Source organism: Hemitrygon akajei, chromosome 4 (assembly GCF_048418815.1).
Source record: "Hemitrygon akajei chromosome 4, sHemAka1.3, whole genome shotgun sequence".
Classification (NCBI taxonomy): domain Eukaryota; kingdom Metazoa; phylum Chordata; class Chondrichthyes; order Myliobatiformes; family Dasyatidae; genus Hemitrygon; species Hemitrygon akajei.
Window position 1 is genome coordinate 55,761,203 of NC_133127.1, and position 20,834 is coordinate 55,782,036.

At 42.8% G+C, this 20,834-nt stretch overlaps 1 protein-coding gene across 2 annotated transcripts in view; it reads right to left on the bottom strand.

Moving 5' to 3' along the window:
- Positions 1-15,388, bottom strand: part of LOC140726367 (dihydropyrimidinase-related protein 1-like) — a 64,149-nt gene extending 48,761 nt beyond the window's left edge. The window contains exons 1-2 of one of the 2 annotated variants that reach the window (XM_073042653.1): positions 14,780-15,388; positions 708-796 (exon numbers count right to left, since the gene is read on the bottom strand). In XM_073042653.1, the coding sequence (XP_072898754.1) occupies positions 708-796; positions 14,780-15,151 (461 nt within the window). In that variant the 5' untranslated portion in view covers positions 15,152-15,388. Of the gene's footprint in view, positions 1-707; positions 797-13,531; positions 13,736-14,779 lie in introns of those variants that run through there. The other variant, XM_073042654.1, reaches the window with a different exon arrangement.
- Positions 15,389-20,834: the final 5,446 nt, after the last annotated feature.

The window sequence follows — 20,834 nt, forward strand, 5'->3', positions numbered from 1 at the left end:
TTACATTAATATTTTAATAAATCTGGATTTCTGAAATACAACTGTCTCATATTACTTCACAGTTTTACATTTTAATTTGTATTTTGAAAATGTTCAGATTGGCAGATGTGACAATTATTGAATGCAATAATCAGAGGCAGACATCAATAACTACCTGACACAAAGGAACAACCAGGCCTAATAACACCATCCACATTCCTACTCTCAGGCACAAAATTATACAAAACTGAAAGAAAACTTACTGTTAACCTTATATAAGGGTTTACTTTTTACAGTAACATCCCATGCAAAAAAAAATCTACTTCTTTCAAACTTCAGTTATAAAAAGCAATCTAACCACAAGCACAATCCAATAAACGTTACTCACAGCAAGTGGAACACACTGCTAGCAAACTCAGCCGCTGAAACTCGAGGCATTCACATTGATCCATTACTGGCTCATCAAGGAACAGTTAATTTTGTAAATCTCCAGAACTTCACTATCTGTTCAGATATAGATTACTTTGGACTACTTGCACATGCCTATGAATATTCCCCTCCCTCTGTTAGTATCCATGTCATGCAAATCTTCCACATTTTATAAATACGTTGGCAATTTACTAGGGGCATTCCAAATATATTTACACTTAACCATGCATTACAAAAACATATACACAGCTGTCATTAAATTCCATAATCATAGGAGAGCTTATTATAGATTTTTTTACCTTATGATTCCATCTTCTAGATAAATATCAGCATAGAAGGACCGGTCTTCATTGATGATCCTCCCACCCTTGATAAGAATCCGATCACTCTACAAAAGAAAGCAAAAAGCTGAATACAAGAAAAACCTTAAAAATCCGTACCACTAACAGGACAAAATAAAAGCAGTAAAGAAAAACCTTTGCATTAAACAAATTTGTAATTGTACCCACTATTGAAAGATTACTGATATATGGTTGAAGATACAGAAGTACATTTGGAACCAAACTGGGCCTGTGTTTGGTTAGACTCCTGTGAAAAACTGCACAATGTTACAGCCGTCTATCCTCACTATCAACAACTCTACATGAGAAAGCTCATTTAGGACCAGTAAAGAACAAGAACTAAATTAAAACTAAAAGAACCGGTACAAATTCAAATCCTTACATAAAATGCATGTTTCTTCAATGTCCGCCAATTATTTTGTACAGTGCAACACTTTCATGGCATACTTTATTCTCTTGGTGGTTAAAAACTCAGTCACAACAGCAAAATCTCATCTTGCTCACAAAGAAGGTGTCTTCATACTGAGAATTACTCACTTCTTCCTACATTTCTGACTGCTTCAACTTCCTGCCAACAGCTTACACAGAATCGAACAGTTCAAGCAATTTAATTTGCTTTGGAATCATACCAATTGCATACAACAGATTGATGACTTTCCTTGAGAAAAACCTTGAAACGCATCCACCCTCTGTAGTAGCAGCACAATGTTTTAGAAAGCTTCCCACGTGTGGCAATGTCCACAAGACAAACTGGTACTAGCAATCCTTCCAATAAGACAGATTGCACAGCTAGAAACAGCAGCAAGAGTTCAAAACTTCTAATTAGCTGTCAAGCATGAAGGATTTTTTTTCTGATAGAGCATATTGCCTCCAATTTAAGAAGGAAGTAAAAATTGGATCTCAGTATCGCAAACCATTCTGGAAATTTATTAACATTGTAAATCTTTTCCTATAACCCAATGGATAATTTTATCTACAGTAAGTCATTAGCCCAAGTAGAAAGTAAATAAAAATGAGCCCGTATAATTAATTACAAACAAGAGATATTTTGCAGATGCTGGAAATCCAAGCAACACACAAAAAAAAATGCTGGAGGAACTCAGAAAGGCCAGGCAGGATCTATGGAAAAGGGTGTAGTCAACATTTCAGCCTAGCCCCTTCAGCAGGACTGGAGAAAAAAGATGAGAAGTTGGAGTAAGATGGTGGGGGGGGGGGGGGAGGGGAGGGGAGGAAGAAACCCAAGGTAGTAGGTGATAGGTGAAACCGGCGGAGTGGAGTGCGAAGTAAAGAGCTGGGAAGTTGGTGAAAGAGGTAAGGGGTCGAAGAAGGTGGGATCTGATAGGAAAGGACAGCAGGCCATGGAAGAAGGGGAAGGGGGAGAAGCACCAGTGGGAGGTGATGGGTGGGTAAGGTGATAAAATGAGATATGAAATGGGAATGGGGAATGGTGAAGGAGGGGGTGGGCATTCCTGGAAATACAAACCGTTTGTATAAGAAATCGATGCTCATGCCATCTAGTTGGAGGCTACCCAGACGGAATACAAGGTGTTGCTCCTCCAACCTGACTGTGGCCTCATTGCGGCAGTAGAGGAGGCCATGGGCTGACGTGTTGGAATGGGAATGGGAAGTGGAATTAAAATAGGTGGCCATTAGGAGATCGTGCTTTTTCTGGAGGATGGAGTGTAGGTGCTCAGCAAAGTGGTCTCCCAATCTATGTCGGGTCTCATTGATATACAGGAGGCCACACCGAGAGCACTGGATACAATAGACGATCCCAACAGACTAACAGGTGAAGGACTCACCTGGTAGGACTGTTTGGGGCCCTGAACGGTAGTGAGGGAGGTGGTGTAGGGGCAGGTGTAGCACTTGTTGCACTTGGAAGGGTAAGTACCAGGAGGGAGATCAGTGGAGAGGAACGAAATGGAAAAGGGAGTCATGGAGGGAGTGATCCCTGTGAAAAGCAGGAAGAGTGGGGAGGGAAAGATGTGCTCGGTGGTGGGATCCCATTAGAGATGGCAGAAGTTACCAAGAATTATGAGCTGGCCGCAGGGGCTGGGGGGGGGGGGGGTGGTAGGTGAGGACAAGAGCACCCCTATCCCTGGTAGGGTGGCAGGAGAATGGCATGAGGCCAGGCATGCTTGAAACAGAAGAGATGCAGTAGAGGGCAGTGTTGATGGTGGAGGAAGGGAAACCACAATCTTTGAAGAAGGAGGACGTATCCTTATTTCTGGAATGAAAAGCCTTATCCTGAGATCAGATGTGGTGCAGATAGAGGAAATGAGAGAAGCGGATGGCATTTCTACAAGTAACAGGGTGGGAAGAGGTATAGTCCAAGTAGCTATGAGAGTCACTTGGTTTACGAAAGTTATCAGTAGATAAGCTGACTCCAGAGATAGAAACAGAGAGAGAATGAGAAAGAGGAAGAAAGTGTCAGACATAGACCAGGTAAATTTGAGCGCAGAGTGGAATTTGGAGGCAAAATTGATGAAGTGGACAAGCTCTGCATGAGAGCAGCACAAATACAGTCATTGATATAGTGTAGGAAAAGTTGGGGAGTGATACCAGTGTAGGCTTGGAACATAAGACTATTCCACATCACGGACGAAAAGACAGGCATAGCTGGGACACATGCGAGTGCCCATAGCTACACCTATTGCTTGAAAGAAGTGAGAGGAGCCAAAGGAGAAATTATTTAGAGTGAGGACAAGTTCATCAGGTGGAGGAGAGTGGTAGTGGAAAGGATCTGGTTGGGTCTGGTGTCCAAAAAGAAATAGGCAGCTCTGAGGCCTTCCTGATGGGGGATGGAGGTGTATAGGGACTGGATATTAGTGAAAATAAGATGATTGGGCCAGAGAACTTGCAATCATTGAAAAGAATCAAGAGTGTGTGAAGTGTCACAAATATAGGTAGGAAGGGATTGAACCAAGGAGATAAAAACTGAGTCAAGATATGCAATCACAAGTTCAGTTGGGGCATGAGCAGGCAGAAACAATGGAACTACCTGGATAGTCAGGTTTGTGGATATTGGGAAGGAAATAGAAATGGGAGGTGTGGAGTAAGGGAGCTACAATGTTTGTGGCAGTGGATGGGAGAACCCCAGAATCGATAAAGTCCATGATGGTGTGCTAGACAATGCTCTGGTGTTCCTTAGTGTGTCAAAATGTACTAGTTCCAATGTGTCCCAATTAACTGAAATCCACTGCATATTAACTCATTTTAGTCAAAGCAACTATATTTACTTAGAATCCTTAGCTTGTCTTGAAATACAGTCCCTGGGCTGTAGAGTGATATATTCTCCAGTAAGGGTATTTCTAACCAATGTATTAATGCCACAACTCTGGAAACACTAGCAATACACACAGCTACACCAGCTACACTTATAACCCCAAGTGCAAAAGTTAATTCACTCACTTCAACAAAAGGTCCCTGTGAATGACTCATCAGTTCTTATTTAGGGGCTGGAGGTAGAAATGGTAGGCAGCTTCCAGTTCCTGGGCATCAACATCTTAGAGGATCTATACTGGGCCCAACACATCGATATAATCCATCTCCCTCTGCCATTGAGGAAAACTTCTGGAGGTAGTACTTCAAGAAGGAGGCGTCCATCATTATAGACCCTCATCATCCGGGAAAGCCCTCTTCACTTTACCACCATTGAGGAGAAGCTACAAGAGCCTGCAGACTCACACTCAATGTTTTAGGAACAGCTCCTTCCCCTCCACCATCAGATTTATAAAAGAGCACTACCTCACTGTTCCTCTTCTGCACTTTTTTTTTGCAGTAATTTTACGTCTTGCACTGACTACTGCCACAAAACAACATATTTCATAACAGTCAGGGATAATAAACCTGATTCTGACTCTTCTATTGTAAACATCCTTCAGCTGACAAAATAGATCTCATTAACCGACCACATATTTAATGATCTTAATACTCAAAACCATTTATGAAGACTGATGTAGAAACAAGACATATAGAAGTTAATTCACTATTAGATGTAAAACTATCCTTTTATTATAGAACATAGAATATAGAACAATACAGCACAGTACAGGCCCTTCGGCCCACAATGTTGTGCCGACCCTTAAAGGCTGCTACCCATATAACCTTCCACCTTAAATTCCTCCATATACCTGTCTAGCAGTCTCTTAAATTTCACTAGTGTACCTGCCTCCACCACTGACTCAGACAGTGAATTCCGCGCACCAGGCACTCTCTATTCCTCTAATATCCCCCTTGAACTTCCCTCCCCTTACCTTAAAGCCATGTCCTCTTGTATTGAGCAGTGGTGCCCTGGGGAAGAGGCACTGGCTGTCCACTCTATCTATTCCTCTTAATATCTTGTACAGAAATATATTTTAACTCTAATAACTCCAAACATACTGAAAGGCATATACTATATTACTGTAGTTATATGCTAATAGCAACTCCTTAGCCTAATCTCCACCACATGGTATACAGCAATAACTGTGTATTCTTATATTCTGCTGAAGTGTTCAAAATAATCATGAAATCACCTAAACTTCAAATAATGCTTAACGTATTGTGATTACCTTTTCATTTCTCATAACAAACAATTCAGCATATCTTCAATTGACTATTTTAGTCAATCGCCATCCAAGAAATTTGATTCTGTTCAAAATACCACTATTATAAGCTGATCACAAACCGAAGACTATCCAAATGGTTCTATAGCTGGAGACGTCAACAGCATCTTCTAATTTGAAAAGTGCCTATACACATTATTTGAGTGTCACCGCTGGTCTTGAGAACTATATTTATTTTATATAATTATTTTCTACATAATCTGTTGTAGTGAACAATAATTAAATTCAATTAAGCAGATGTTCAACAATTAAGATACACACATTCCTCTGGAGAGTAAAAGGTAAATAGTTTTTAATTAGAGTAAACATGTGCATTAAAAGCCTGGTTTATGTGATAGAGTGTACCTATAATTCTCGGTTCAATGACCACTGTTTACAGAATGTCAAGCTTCTTTAGATTCCTTGATAGGTGTTGGAATGAATTATTTGAGGTTTTATTTAGTCAACCAAATAAAGTTACAACAATACCACGATGTAATCATGCTCCAAAATTCACAGATGTAAGATATCAAACACATCTTTCAGTAACAATTTCCACTGTAAATGTCATAAGGATCTTCACAGCGAAGTAAAGATAAAAGAAGATTCGTGACTAAGTCAAAAGATTTAACAAGTGCAATCAAAAGTTTGTTCAATCAAATGAATCTTAAGGAAGATTTTGAAAGATAAGAAATGACAATAACAAACCTTCCATTTAAAGAGCATTTTAATGGAGCAAAGATATACTATAGTGCTTCACAGTAGCTTTATCAAGTAAAAACAAACTGATGACAAAACTAATAAGGAGAAGAGAGACCGCTAACCAAAATCTCTATACATTACTAAGCTTTTTTTTGAGGAAAGAGAGGCACGCAGGTTTTGAAGAAAATTAGAACATAGTGCCTTGGACACAGAAGGCACAGCCACCAATGGTCATAGAACACAACAGCAAAAAACAGGCCATTTGGCCCATCTAGTCCATGCCGAACCAATAATCGCCCGATTCCCATCAACCTGCACCCCAGACCGTAGCCCTCCATACCCCTCCCATCTATGTGCATATCCAAAATTCTCTTAAACATTGAAATCAAACGCACATCCACCACTTGCTCTGGCAGCTTGTTACACACTCTTACTTCTCTCTGAGTGAAGAAGTTCCCCCTCATGTTCTTAAACTTTCAACTTTCACCTTAATCCATGACCTCTCATTTTAGTCTCACCCAAACTTAGTGGAAAAAGTCTGCTTGCATTAACCTATCTCTACCCCTCATAATTGTGTATACCTCTATTAAACTTCCCCTCAATCTTCTACTTTCCTGGGAGTAAAGTCATAACCTATTCAACATTTCCCTGTAACTCAGGTCCTCAAGTCCCAGCAACATCCTTGTAAACTTTCTCTGCACTTTTTCAATCTTATTTACATCTTTCCAGTAGGTAAGTGACCAAAACTGCACACAATACTCCAAGTTAGGACTGACCAATGTCTTACACAATTTCAACATAACATCCCAACTACTGTACTCAATACGATGACTTATGAAGGCCAATGTGCTGAAAGCTTTCTTAACGACTTAGTGATGCCACGTTCAAGGATTATGGACCTGTATTCCCAGATCCCTCTGTTCTACCACACTCTTCTGTGCCCTACTGCTCACCATATAAGACCTACCCTAGTTGGTCCTCCCAAAGGACAACACCTCAGGCTGCATTAAATTCCATTTGCCATTTTTTCAGCCCAGTCTTCCAGCTGGTCCAGATCCCACTACAAGCTTTGATAGTCTTCCTCGCTGTCTACAACACCCCCAATCTTGTTGTCAATTGTGAACTGAACAGCACAAGGTAGGGCATGGGGAAACAATATTTCAAGATCTCATGAAGAACAATAGAGCAGAATAACAGGAATGCATTGAAGTAGATGTGTTTAGAGACTTTAAAAAATGAAGTGACAAGTGTTTCAACAGCTGTTGAGCTAATACAGGGATGGTGTTGAGTAATGCTAAGGAAGCAGAAATAAACAGGCAGTGATGGTATTAAATCCAAAAACACTACATTGAGGTCCAACTTTTCACCAGGCTATAAACAGTCTAGTTCAGGTACAGGCAGTTGCCAAAGAGCCAGTGACAAAGAAACAGACATTGAAGTCATGGTTGCAGTCTTCCCAAGGCAGCTCAGTACTAGAAGGCAGCAACATCTACAATGACATGCAGGCCCAGGGCAAGTGAAACACCTACAATGCAATCTGGCATTGGGGCCAAATTGGGAAGCAAAAGTTAATGCCTGACTGTAACTGGAACAAATTTAAAGGAATCTTTGGGAGGAAATGTCAAAAAAAGTAGATTGCAGTTAATAACAATTTATTTAAGGTGATGATTTGGATTTTAAAGACTGATAGATGAGGAGCAACGATAGATGAGGATTTGAAGGCGGAGCGTTGTGATGATGGCACTAAATGGCTACTCCTTTGCTTGCATCTTTGGAAACAGCTCTATTTCCATCTTTAGTATCTTTACTTTTCTCTTTCAGGGCTCTTTTGAAGAGCCTGACCTGGAGTTATACCCTGACTACGGTTCTTTGCGAGAATGGGACCCACTCTTGGAGTTTCATAACCAGCCGTTGTTGTTCTGCACACCAAGGACTCTGCCTGAGGGTCCGGCTCGGATTTGGAAGCCGAGGATCTCGGTGCTCTGGAGACGGGCAGATCGAGGGTCGGTGTCACAACAGGAGACCCGTGTGTCATCAAGAGAGTCAGAATATCTGCGGTTGTGTGCCCAGATTTTTGGGTGCAGAGCTCAAAAAAAGCGACGTGGCGGACTTTTAATATCAGAAACCAGCAAGTTGTTATGTCTCCTCACTCACTGGGAAAATGGAGACACCTCTTTCTCCCTTATTAGGGAGAGTGAGAACCTGTGGTATGTCTAATACCAGGTGAAATGCAAAGTTTTTGGGGTAACTGCAAGTCTGTGTCTTTGCTGTTGCTTTGCTCATGCTTGAGTGCTCGGTGGTGGGTGCCAATGCTTTTTTTGCCAGTGGGGGAAGAGGAGATTGTTTCTTACTGCCACTTACATGTGGGGGGAAAAATTTGGGGTTCTGTCATTCATTCTTTGGGCACTCCTCTGTTTTTGTGAATGGTTGCGAGGAAAAGCATTTCAGGATGTATATTGTATACATTTTTCTGATGTTAAATTGTACCTCTGAAAACTCTGAATTAAGTTATGACAAGTTGAGTTACGCTGGCTTGGTTCTTGGACAGCATCAAAGAGAATATTGAGAAAGCTAGTTCAGAAGTAATGTGTGCATGCACTTTAGCAGTTAGGCATTGGCATGAAGATGGAGATAAGCAATGCAGCACAAGAGGAAAGGCAGGCAGTTTGAAGGCCAATTCTGTCCATATGAGGCCGGGCATGAGTTATTCAGAAAGATTGGCAATTATTTCTGGGATGAAAATGACACTTAATAAAGTTAATTCACCTGCATAAGCAAGATGTGATTACGTGCAGGATAATAGACACTACAGAAAAAGATAATTTGCCATCAAATACTGATTAAAACTGGACCTAATCATTTGAATTGCTTTACTGAACGAAAGCATGTAGATGACTAAAAAAAGATGTACGAGTACAAATCCTTATCCATTTCCAGAAGTTAATACGAGAACACAACTGAAGAAAATTGGCTGGATGATACCAATGTTCCAGCTCTCAAGTCTTATGCACCATTTAAATAAGTCACTCAATCTAATATCCCCTTGATGAACTGAACAAATATTTTGTAAGTTTAATTGACTCCAGATCCAAATTATTTTGTGGGGCATAATTTAAGCCATTAAATCTAAGTACTGTATTACTCTAATGAGTCTATGCTGTAGAGTAATAATTTCAATGAGAAAGAGGTGATGGTGAACAATGGAAAGATATGATAATAAGTTACTTGATTATTCAGTCACATTGGGGCATGAATTGGAGAGGAACTTGGAGTCATCTTCTCCAATTCATGGGTTTCTGGCTTGCTGTAGCAAGTTGGTACTTGCTACACAGACTGGTACAGATGCCACACACAGGAGCCATACTGCACCGAAGATTGATGTCAATTTTGGCAGGTAGAGCACCAATCAAATTCATTCTGGATAATACTGTCATTGATAACTATAAAAAGTTCTTGAAAAACAAGGAAGGTGAAATGTATCATGGTCAACATTACACAATTCATGGCTTGCATCAAGAGGTAAGTGTTACAAACAGAATAGAGGATCAATTCAAAGAATTCAAAAGCTTTGAAGAAATCTTGAATGACAAGTGTTTTCCATATTTATTCATTTACATTATGTGGGCACAGCTGGCAAAGTCAGCATTAGTTAACCTTGATCCAGATGTTAGGCAATAGTGTTCTGAACTACGTTCTTGAACTATTGCAGTCCCTCTGATGGAAATATTCCTACAATGGGGTTTTTATAGTTATCAACCACAGTTTGATCTGGGATTCAGATCCAATGACAAGACAGTAACCTGAATTTATTTCTAAGTCAGCGCTGGTTGTGATTTGAAGTGAAACCAAGAGATGGTGCTATTCCCATATATATGCTATCCTTATCCTTGTCCTTGGGTGGGTTTGAGAAGTCAGAGTAACCTAGGCAACTTAATGTAGTGCATTTTGAAGATGTGCATGCTGTGGCCAAGGTGTACCAATGGTGAAGGAAGTGAATCATTTGAGTGGTAGATTTGGTGACAATTAAGAAGACTGTTTTCTCCAGGATAGCATCAATCTTCTTTAGTTATTGCTGCAGCTGCACTTATTCAAGCAAGTGAAGAGAAATGCATAATACTCCTAATGTATCGATGTATCTTGCAGTTAGTGGAAGGGCTTTAGAGTATTAGGTGGTGAGCTACCCAGCTTCTGACCTACTCCTGTGGTTACTGAATTTATATGCTGGTGCAATTAAATTTATAGTCAATGATAACACCCCCTTCCCCTACTCCACCCTCCAAACTAGTCATGATTAGTGACAGAAAAGGCAGTGCCACTGAATGCAAGTCGTGAATGGTTAAACTCCCACTTGCTGGACATGGTCATTGTCTGCACCTTGTGTAAGACAATGCAATTTTTATGTGAATGTTTCTAGGCCCTGCATAGTGTTGGCATAACTTGCTTCATTTTCTGATGCATTACAGGTGTCTCCCACTTTATGCCACTTTGCTTTTACAAAAGACCTACATTAATAACCTGTTTTCACATTACAAAGGATTTTCGCTTTTACGAAAATTTTTCCCATATAAATTAATGGTTCTTCGCTTTACGCCATTTCAGCTTAAGAAAGGTTTCATAGGAACGCTCTACCTTTGGAAAGGGTGGGGGGGGGGGGGGAAGACACCCGTATAGATGCAGGCATCAGTAGACGTGCAGTTCTGAATCTTTGATGAAAGTCACAGGTGGAGTAGCTGAAAATGGGTGATTCTAAACCACTACGTAGAGGAACTGCTGCAGAGTTGCTGTGAGGTTGGGTTGATTGACCTCTGATGATCACAACTATGTTCTTTTAAATTCTTTTTAATAATTGGTGTAGTTTTTCCTCTTGTTAACCATTGACTTGTTTTACCAGGGTTCCTCCCTTACACACAAATGGTGACTTAATGTCACAGGTAATCACTTTTACCTCACAGTTGGAAATCAACTCTGACTGTGTTTGGGCCAAGGCTGTGACAGGGCTGCAGTGCAAGCCCTAGATACAAGAGGTAACAACACATTCCAAGACTTGAGACAAGAACGTAAGAGAGATGGAGATTCAAGGAAGGTCAAATGTGAGTTTAGGGGGAATGTTTAAAAGAAATGGGACTATTTTCTTTTAAAAAAAAACAATAACAATGATAATTAATGTGGAGCCATGAAGGGAAGTAGTATGTTTAAGTTGAGGCTTTGTTTGATTCACCATTTCTTGTTCCTATACTGTGCAGAATGGTCAATATTCTAAATATGAAATATACAACCATAATCATTGTTGTCTTCCTTGATCTCTCCACCGCCACCATCCTGATTACACCATGCTTTGTCATCACCTAGTAGCTGGAGTATTGGCCCTCCCCATCCCATCCTCTCATGCCCATGTAATTACATCTGTTGTGTCCTACTATTGCACTTTTGGTCCATAATTCTCTTCTACACGGACAATCTAATCCACCAATAAGTTTTTTTTTGTCTCCCCACTATCAGCTTCAATTCTAGACCAGCCCCTGTATCATCCAGTAGTTTGTGTTCATTCAGAGACTCCAATGAGGTACAACTTCTCAGTACTAATGAGTAGTCATAGGTCTGAAAAGATAATCAGAGACACAAGAGGCTGGAATCTGAGGCAACCAACAATCTGAAGAACTCAGCAGATCAAGAGACATCTGTGGGAGGAAAAGGAAACATTGATATTTCTTTCCTCCTCCAGCTACTGCTTGGCCAGCTGAGTCCTTCGAGCAGACGGTTTGTTGAAAAGTTTCTCTGTCCTTAGGTGAGGTCAACAAGAACAGAGTGTTTTCAACATTCTGTTTATATTTCAAATTTCCAGCATCTGTAAGTTTTTTTTTCACAACCATCACACCTTGCATTTCATTTAGCCATCACTCCAAGTCCTCATTCCAAAATCAATGACTGGCCTCTCTCCACCCATCCACTCTACTCTTTTCTTCCATACCTGCTGTTAATGAGACAAGAAGTATAACCTTTCCATCAGTGGTATCATTATCATTCAACCATCCCTCTTGGATTATTTTCTTCTAAAATCCCCTGCTTATACTGTACTATACAAAAAGTAGCCAACCCTTTCTAACAATTCCCCTTTTAATTAAATATCTTAAAATACGCCAATATCTTAGATGCCCAGGTGTCTCACAATGAAATTATCCAGAGCTTCCAGATTGTAACATTACTAAAATATGAACACAAAATATTTTTATTTTTCCACTTCGTGAGTCCTGTCATTTACTGTTTCAAATGTCCAAAAATGAAAGTTAATCCGTTCTCTAATAATAAAGAATTTTGTGCGCTGGACAAATTACATCGATGGGCGTCACCCATGCAGAGAAACCTTCAGCCCAAGGCCATCGCTTCATTTATCTATCGGTTGTCTCAAATTCATACATAAGCGACTTTACTGATTGCCTCGTAAGACGATGCAGGCAATTATGTTATAATGCTCCCCCGGAGAAACTACTGGACGACAAAACTACAGTTGATGGCATCACAATTCAGACACGCCGCTGACCAAATTATATCAGACATAGGCGGCTTTTTGTTCGTCTGTCTAGACTGGTATTGAGAGACGTCACCGAGTTGAAAGACACTGTAATTTCACATCAGAGTCTCCATACATCAAGCGGGGAGTCTACGACAACGTAATAAAGAACTCTACGTCCTAGAATTTTAATCGCTGTAGTTCTTGTTTTACCTATAACTATTGGGAACACCGTTCCCAAGAGTATTATAAACATGTAAGTGGAACACCCTTAGTAATTCCACCCACAGCATCCGACAGTTGGTGGAATTAGAGTCTGACCCACAAGGTGTGTCTCAATGATGGCGCTTTGTGCTATGAAGGCTCTTTTTTGTCTCGGTTCAATCTATCCGGCCCCTCCCATTGCATACAAAAAGAATCTGTTCCCTCCATCTACAATCGTATATATTCATCCAACACCCAGAGTTACAGGCGTTATCAACACCTTTTGTCCTTGAACTGTGATCTGACCATGAATTAACTGCCTCTGTTTAAATCAGCTTCCCTTTCTTTGTAAGTCCACAAGGCTGCAAGTTGCTTACAAGATGCTTCAAGACCATATTGATCATTCTATCGACCTCGTCTTTTCGCTAGAGCAGCCACACCCACATTGTCTGAAACCATTTGTTTGCTTACAACTTCTTTTCTCTCTGAACGTACACAGTCCCCTATCAAGTCTAACCACAATCGGAAACGTTTATTTTAAAATTAAAAAGAAATAGTGAGGTAACGATGGACATCGCTTTAAGATCACCTTCAGGGCCCTTCGCCGCCATAATCCAATCTTCCCCAGCACAGCCCTACTCCCAAAGTGGATGCAGTCAAACACCAAGTTAAGCATTTCCCTTAACCCACCCCGTTTACCCAAGGTAGCGGTATAGAAGGCACACACACACAGACACACATAGGGACGCTAGCGCCCTTCCTTCCCCAATGAAAGAGCTTACCGTTACGCGATGCATGTCCTGGCCGTCTTGGTTGGACATGTTTGCTTGCACTTTATTGTGAGAGAGGGGAGGTAAAGAGTAGATTTTAGGTTCTAAACTGGGCTGCCAAATTTGACCTTACAAACTCGCTCCTTTCGGAAAGCAGTATTTATTAATTAAAGTATTTCGGTGTTCCGGTGTAGATGTCTGCGGCCGTCCAGAGGGAGTTAGCAAAGAGCTCCTCCTAGCGGCTGCCAGCCTTAATGGAGACGCGATTCACCTCAGGAAGCACTTCCCACCAGCCACCGAGGGACCTCTACACACTGACGAAATAAATTCAGCAGCAATGCCTTCGTTTTTTCCCTCTCTCTCAACGGGTAATGAAATCATTCTAACAGGAACTTTCCGTCCCTACCCCTTCAGGATAACGGGAAGCTACTTTAAAATGCCAGGTTTACTCTTCCCAGCCATTCTCCCCTGATGGATCTTTTGTAAAGCATCCTGTAAAATGTGTTGAGCACGCCTCGTTTCGCAGCATGCTCCCCCTCTGACAAATGAAGTTATACCTTCCATCCCCAAATTTCCCAAATTAAAATTCAAATACCAGCGGGGCAGCCTCTACAAGAGGAGACAGTGCTGCATTTATTCTGTTTTGTTATGAAACCCTTAGGTTGTCTTTGTTTAACTTGATAGAAGGAATTGTTGAGAAGACGGGACTGAAATGTCGTGGGTTAATAAACGAAGTGAAAGCCTGCCCTTATATTTCGAAACACCCGGGCGCTAAAATGAAACGCAAAAGGAAGGAGTCACGCTGCCACAGACAATAGCTCTCCAGTGGCAACTGCAAGAGGGTGGGGAAGTGCTTAAAGTCCAGCCGGATTCCGCCAAAGTGATTGCAGCGTGAACCAAGCGCGGAACCCCGAGGGGCCTCTTTCCTTCCCTCCGCTGGTCGCCTGATTCCAGCTGAATAAACACCAAACAAAAGAATCAGTTTACTTTAAAGCAGGCACTTTCAACCAGGAATGGATGTTAAATCCCTCCTCCTCGCTGACTGAAAGCCACCTTAAAGCCCACGTTGTATCACGACTTTCAAACAATTTAATCCAATCGTGACGTGTTTAAAATGAAGCCTCTTCCCAGTGACTTTGGAAACTGGATGGGATGGTTGGATTGTTAAATGAGTAGGAACTTTTTTCGTGTGTGTGATGTTGGCGTCGTTTAACGGTAATGATGTTGATGATGATGATAGGGTGGAGGTTCGGCGTGTACCTTGCCTGGTTCCCAGCCCTGGAGCAGCTCCTTGGCCGCCGCAGCTTTGATCTCCAGCGGGGCCCTCTCTTCCCTTTCGCTGGGAGAACTGATGACTGAGCCGGAGATCTCACTGATGTCGCTGGCAGTTTCGCTCATTCCGTCCGATTCCGGGGACAGGATGTCATGCCGGCTGGAGCTCCTGGATGCCTTGGAGCTCCGTCGCCCAACGCTGTAGGCATCGAAATCTATTGTCTTACTCTCATATGCACCTTCCACGGTGCAGAACATGCCTCCGTATTTCTGCCGGGGTGTTTGGGCCGTGGTACCCGGTCTCGCCAGGTACACCGGGAGATCATCCTCCTTGTTCCAGTGTCTCTTGCCATCAGCCATCCTGTGCGCACACTCTCTGAGAAAGAGAGAATCGGCTCGATTTCTCTCACCCAACTCCCTGCAACACTCACACTTTCACACCCTCACACACCTACATCAGCAATAAAAAGGAACCCAAATGGAACCCAGTCAGCATCTAGCAAGTCTGAATCCTCTAGTGACAGCAGATTTCATCCAAAGCTTCTGACACGGAAGTAATAGATCTGCATAAATGCAAAGGAAAGTGTCGCTGTTGGTTCGCCAGGTTCTTTTTTTATGGTCATTCCTCCCTCTGAGGAGGAGCTTTGGAATGTATTCTGAGTGGGAGTTGGGAGGGCGAGGGGTGGTTTGGCTGAAAGCAGCAGCATCGAAACGATCGATCAAAACGTCCCCGGATGATCAGCATTCAGCGCACGGTGAGCTATCCTTTCAGCACCGTCCCCGCGGTGGCGGGCGGTGGGGGTGGGGATTCAGGCAGCGGCGTCAGGCTGATGTCACGCTTTGGCTGGAAAATAGTCGTATCAGACGCGCGTCCTGACCTGTCTGCAAACGGAGTGTGCGCACACGGGCTTTCCTTGGGCTAATCACATCTAAGCCCTCGTTAAGCAAAGGACAACGTTCAATTGACTACCTTAGATAACATTTTCAAAACGTTCGCCTTGTGGCTGAAGAACTTACCAAGGTAACCTCGTATACACTTACATATGAACGAAAGTTAGTGATGTAGTTACAACCCATTACGAAATATTATGAGAACTGGAAGTAAATTTAGGCCCATGTAAAATAGCCGTTGTGAAATCATCATGTGCGTGTTATCGATTTATATCTGAACAGCAACTCTAACTTCTGGCCTACAAGCCATCAATAAAACCGAAGGACAGTGCTGGTACCAAAATAACGAGAAGACAAAGTTCAATGTAAATTTATTCTCCAAAAACATATATGTCACCATATACAACTCTTGAGATTCGTTTTCTTGTGGGCATACACAGAAACATAATAGGTTCAATGAAAGATCACAACCAACAGGACAGTCAAACAACCAGTGTGCAAAAGACAACAAACTGTGCAAATACAAAGGAAAAAATAAAAATAATAATAAATAAACAATAAATATCGAGAACATGAGATGAAGAGTCCTAGAAAGTGAGTCCATAGGTTGTAGCAGCCGTTCAGTGATGAGGCAAGTGAAGCTGAGTGAAATTATCACTTCTAGTTCGAAAACCTGATGGTTGAGCCTAGTCATTTAAGTCCGGAGGCTCCTGTACCTTCTTACTGATAGCAGCAGTGAGAAGAGAGTATGTCCTGGGTAGTGGGGGTCCCTAATGATGTATACTGCTTTCCTGCGACAGCACTCCATGTAGATGTGCTCAGTTGTGGAGAGGGCTTTACCCATGATGGACTGGGCCAAACCCTAGTTCAAGGCCATTGGTGTTTCCATACCAGGCCATGATGCAACCGGTCAATATGCTCTCCACCACACATCTATCGAAGTTTGTCAAAGTTATAGGTATCATACCAAATCCTCACAGACTTCTAAGGAAGTAGAGGCAATGTGTGCTTTCTTCATATTGGCACTTATATGCTGGGCCCAGCACAGATCATCTGAAATAACAGCACCAAGGAATTTAAAATTTTTGACCCTCTCCACCTCTCATCCCCCAATGAGGACTAACTCGTGGATCTCCAGTTTCCTCCTCTTGAGGTCAATAATCAGCTTCTTGGTCTTGCTGACTTGAGTCAGAGGTTGTTGTTGTGGCACTATTCAGCCAGATTTTCTGCTTTCTATATGCTAATTTGTCATCACATTTGATTTGGCCAATGATAGTGGTGTTGTTGCCAAACTTAAATATGGCTTCAAATCGGTGTTTAGCCTCACAATCATAAGTATAAAGCAAGTAGAGCAGGGGGCTAAATTCACAGCCTTGTGGTGCACCTGTGCTGATGGAGATCGTGGAGGAGATGCTATTGTCAATCAAAACTGGGGTCTGCAAGTGAGGAAATCAAGAATGCAATTGCACAAGGAGGTATTGAGGCCAAGGTCTTGAAACTTAATGATTAGTTTTGAGGAGATAATAGTGTTGAATTCTGAGCTGTATTCAATAAAGAGCATCCTGGTTTATGCATTTTCACTGTCCAGATGTTCCAGGGTTGAGTGAAGAGCCAATGCATTGGCATCTGCTCTTGACCTGGTAGGCAAATTAGAGCAGCTCCAAGTTGCTCCTCAGGCAGAACTTGAATTACCAGCTCCACAAAGCACTTCATCACAGTGCATGTGAGTGCTCCTGGATGATCATCATTGAGGTAGATTATGAAGTTCTTCTTGGGCACTGGTGTAATTGAAGCCTGCTTGAAGCAGGTGGCTATCTCAGACTGCCAAAGCCAGAGGTTAAAGATATTGGTGATCACTCCAGCCAGTTGATTGGCACAGGTCTTTAGTACTCAGCCAGGTACCTCATCTAGGCTGGATGCTTCTAACAAAGGGAAGAGATTTGTGGCACTCAGTCATTGGATGTACTATTTTAATTTTTACCACAACATTAGTCAGTCATCATATTTTCAAAGATAATTCTTTTTCATTGTCCTGACCCTGCTGTAAGTTAAATGAGCTGGAGAAGTGTTTTGTTGCTGAATACTGTTTTGCTTATTAAGGTTGTCATAGCCGGGGGGAGGTAGTGGGGATAAGCTTCCACTACTTATCAAGTACTCCCAGTGATGTGTGTCTCAGACAACCAATCCAACTCCTGGCTTTCATGTGTGGCTTAGCTACTAAGCCTGACAGAACCATTTCTACTGACTGGAGAAGGGACAAAGGCGGGTTACTGTCACATTAAAACCCTGCTGAATGGTCTCGGCCTGAAACGTCAACTGTACTCTTTTCCATAGATGCTGCCTGCCCTGCTGAGTTCCTCCAGCAGTTTGTGTGTGTTGCTTGGATTTCCAGCAACTGCAGATTTTCTCCTGTTTGGGATTCCTTCCGCCAAGTTATCTCTTGTAGCACCCCTCAAATCCTGTAAATTCCTCCTTGCAGGAAATCACAATTCTGGGGCTGAAATGCCTGCCATTTCTCCTGCAGGTCACTTGCCTGGACATGGCCAATTTCTTAAAATCTGACATGATAAAGAATTCTCAGTATTCCAGATGTCAGTACTCAGTACTCCTATCACCATTACCCTAAGGGCTGCAGCAGTTCAGTAATTCACTATTCCTTCCTACTGCTGCCCTTTTTAGCAAAACCACATCCTATGAATGATGAGTATAAAAAAGCCTTGAAAACTGCTGCTTTTGGAAGTAAAGTTCTGGAGAGATCCTGTAGTATACAGCAGTTTTGATCTCCAAGTTCATTGTCTTCACTGGCAGAGACGTGTAATAAATTATGGAGCAAGATCAGAAAGAGGAGGCAATATTGGCAGCACTTGATAACAGGACAGGGTTTGACCTGCTAGTTAGATATCATTCCCAGTTCTCATTCCACTAGCCCTCATTACACGCAACACACACAAAATGCTGGAGGAACTCAGTAGGCAAAACAGCATCTTCACTCTCAGCCTAACATGTCGATTCTACTCCTTTCCATAGATGCTGCCTGACCTGCTGAGTTCCCCCAGCCTTTTGTGCGTGTTGTTTGGATTTCCAGCATCTGCAAATTTTCTCCTGTTTGTGACTGGAGCCTTCATTACACTCCTGCTGCTGCTTATCATCAAGTACTTGCTTCACCGGAAAGGCAAAATAGAAGGTAAATTATAGATAAAACTTGCAAATGTCACCAAGACATCTGCATGACCTAGTGCTTCTACGCATTGCTGCCTCAATGGGGAATTACTGCCCCATTGCTGTCTCAATGGGGAATTACTGCCGTGGAGGGTTACTAGTTTATAGTGTAGGAAGCTGCATTTAGTCTTGACGTTCAAACTTCAAAATGCACCACATAGCTACCATTCATACATAGTCTTTGTTGCTAGGCTCACAGGCAACAAAGGGATTAGCAGAATGCCAACGATGGAGTCAAAATGCTGGGTTTTTTTAAGATTGTTCTGAAAACATGCAAGATTATTGGCCTTTTTGTAGCTCTCGGAATTTGCCAATATCATGAATATACTAAATACAATAACCATTACAGTATGTTAATATTGGCTATGTTCATTGTAACGATTATACATCATCAGGAAACCCAAATTCTTAAGCGGGTTGCATCTGTTCAAGATTGCCAATGCTGTTCAATATCAACCAACACTTCTTAATAAGGAGGTGTATTGTGCCAGAATAGGTCCAGGAAGCAATGGTTGAACTCGTGAAAATGTTTGCACTAAAAGAGGATAGAAAGTGTCATTTGATAATGAGCCAGAAAGTCCTTAAGGCAAGAATTATTTTTTTTTTATTAAACAAAATATACTTTATTCAAAAATAAAATTATGTACAATAAACCATTCAATGATTCCCAGTCCTTTACAAATGTTTCCATTACGGTCTTTACATTCCCACACTTTTGCCACCCAGGTGGCACTGTGTTACTTCATATTTACATACACTTGTTCAGGGGTATACACCCGGCCCCCCCCCACCCCTCAACTCCCGCGCGAGAAGAACCCTAGACTGTGGTCCTTCCCCACTGGGCCCTTGCGGTGGCTGCACCAAGTTTGAGTGCATCCCTCAGCATGTACTCCTGCAGCCGAGAATGTGCCAGTTGGCAGCATTCCCCCACGGACATCTCCATGTGCTGGAAGACCATCAAGTTTCGGGCCGACCAAAGAGCGTCTTTCACCAAGTTGATGATCTGCCAGCAGCACCGGATGTTGGTCTCGGTGTGTGTCCCTGGGAACAGCCCGTAGATCACAGCTGCTCTGTTATGCAGCTGCTGGGGATGAACCTCAACACTGTCCCTTCCATCCTCCTCCACACCTCCGCGAACCCACAGTGTGCAAAGAGGTGGGTCACTGACTCCTCCTCACTGCAGTCCTCCCGTGGGCAGAGGGGTGTGGAGGCAACATTCTGGACGTACAGGAGAGATCGGACTGGGAGGGCCCCTCTCACAGCCAGCCAGGCGAGGTCTTGTGCCTGTTGATGAGGTCTGGCGATGAGGCATTTTGCCAGATGAACTGGACAGTCTGCTCAGGGAACCAGCCCACTGTGTCCATCTCGTCCTTCTCCTGCAGTGCCTGCAGGACCTTATGTGCTGACCACTGCCTGATGGCCCTGTGGTCAAAGGCGTTGACCTGAAAGAACTTCTCACAAAGGACAGGTATGGCGGCAACGACCAGCTAACAGGGGTGTTGCGCGGGAAAGGGGCCAGACCCATCCTTCATAGCCAGGGCGACAGGTAGAACCTGGGAACATAGTGGTACTTGGTGCCCACGTACCTGGGATCCACACACAACCTGATGCAGCCACACACGAAGCTGGCCATCAGGGTGAGGGCAACATTGGGAACGTTTTTGCCCCCGTTGTCCAGGGACTTGTGCATGGTGGTCCATCTGGCCCGCTCCATCTTGGATCTCCAGACGAATCTGAAGACGGCTCAGGTGATTTTCAAGCTGAAGGAGCGGGGGACTGGCCACACCTGCGCCAAGTACAGCAGCCCTGAGAGCACCTCACACCTGATGACCAGGTTCTTGCCCACTATCGATAGGGAGCGCCCTCCCCACAGCCCCAGTTTCTTTTTGACCTTGGCAGTCCGCTCCTGCCAGTTCCTGTTTAACGCCTCGGC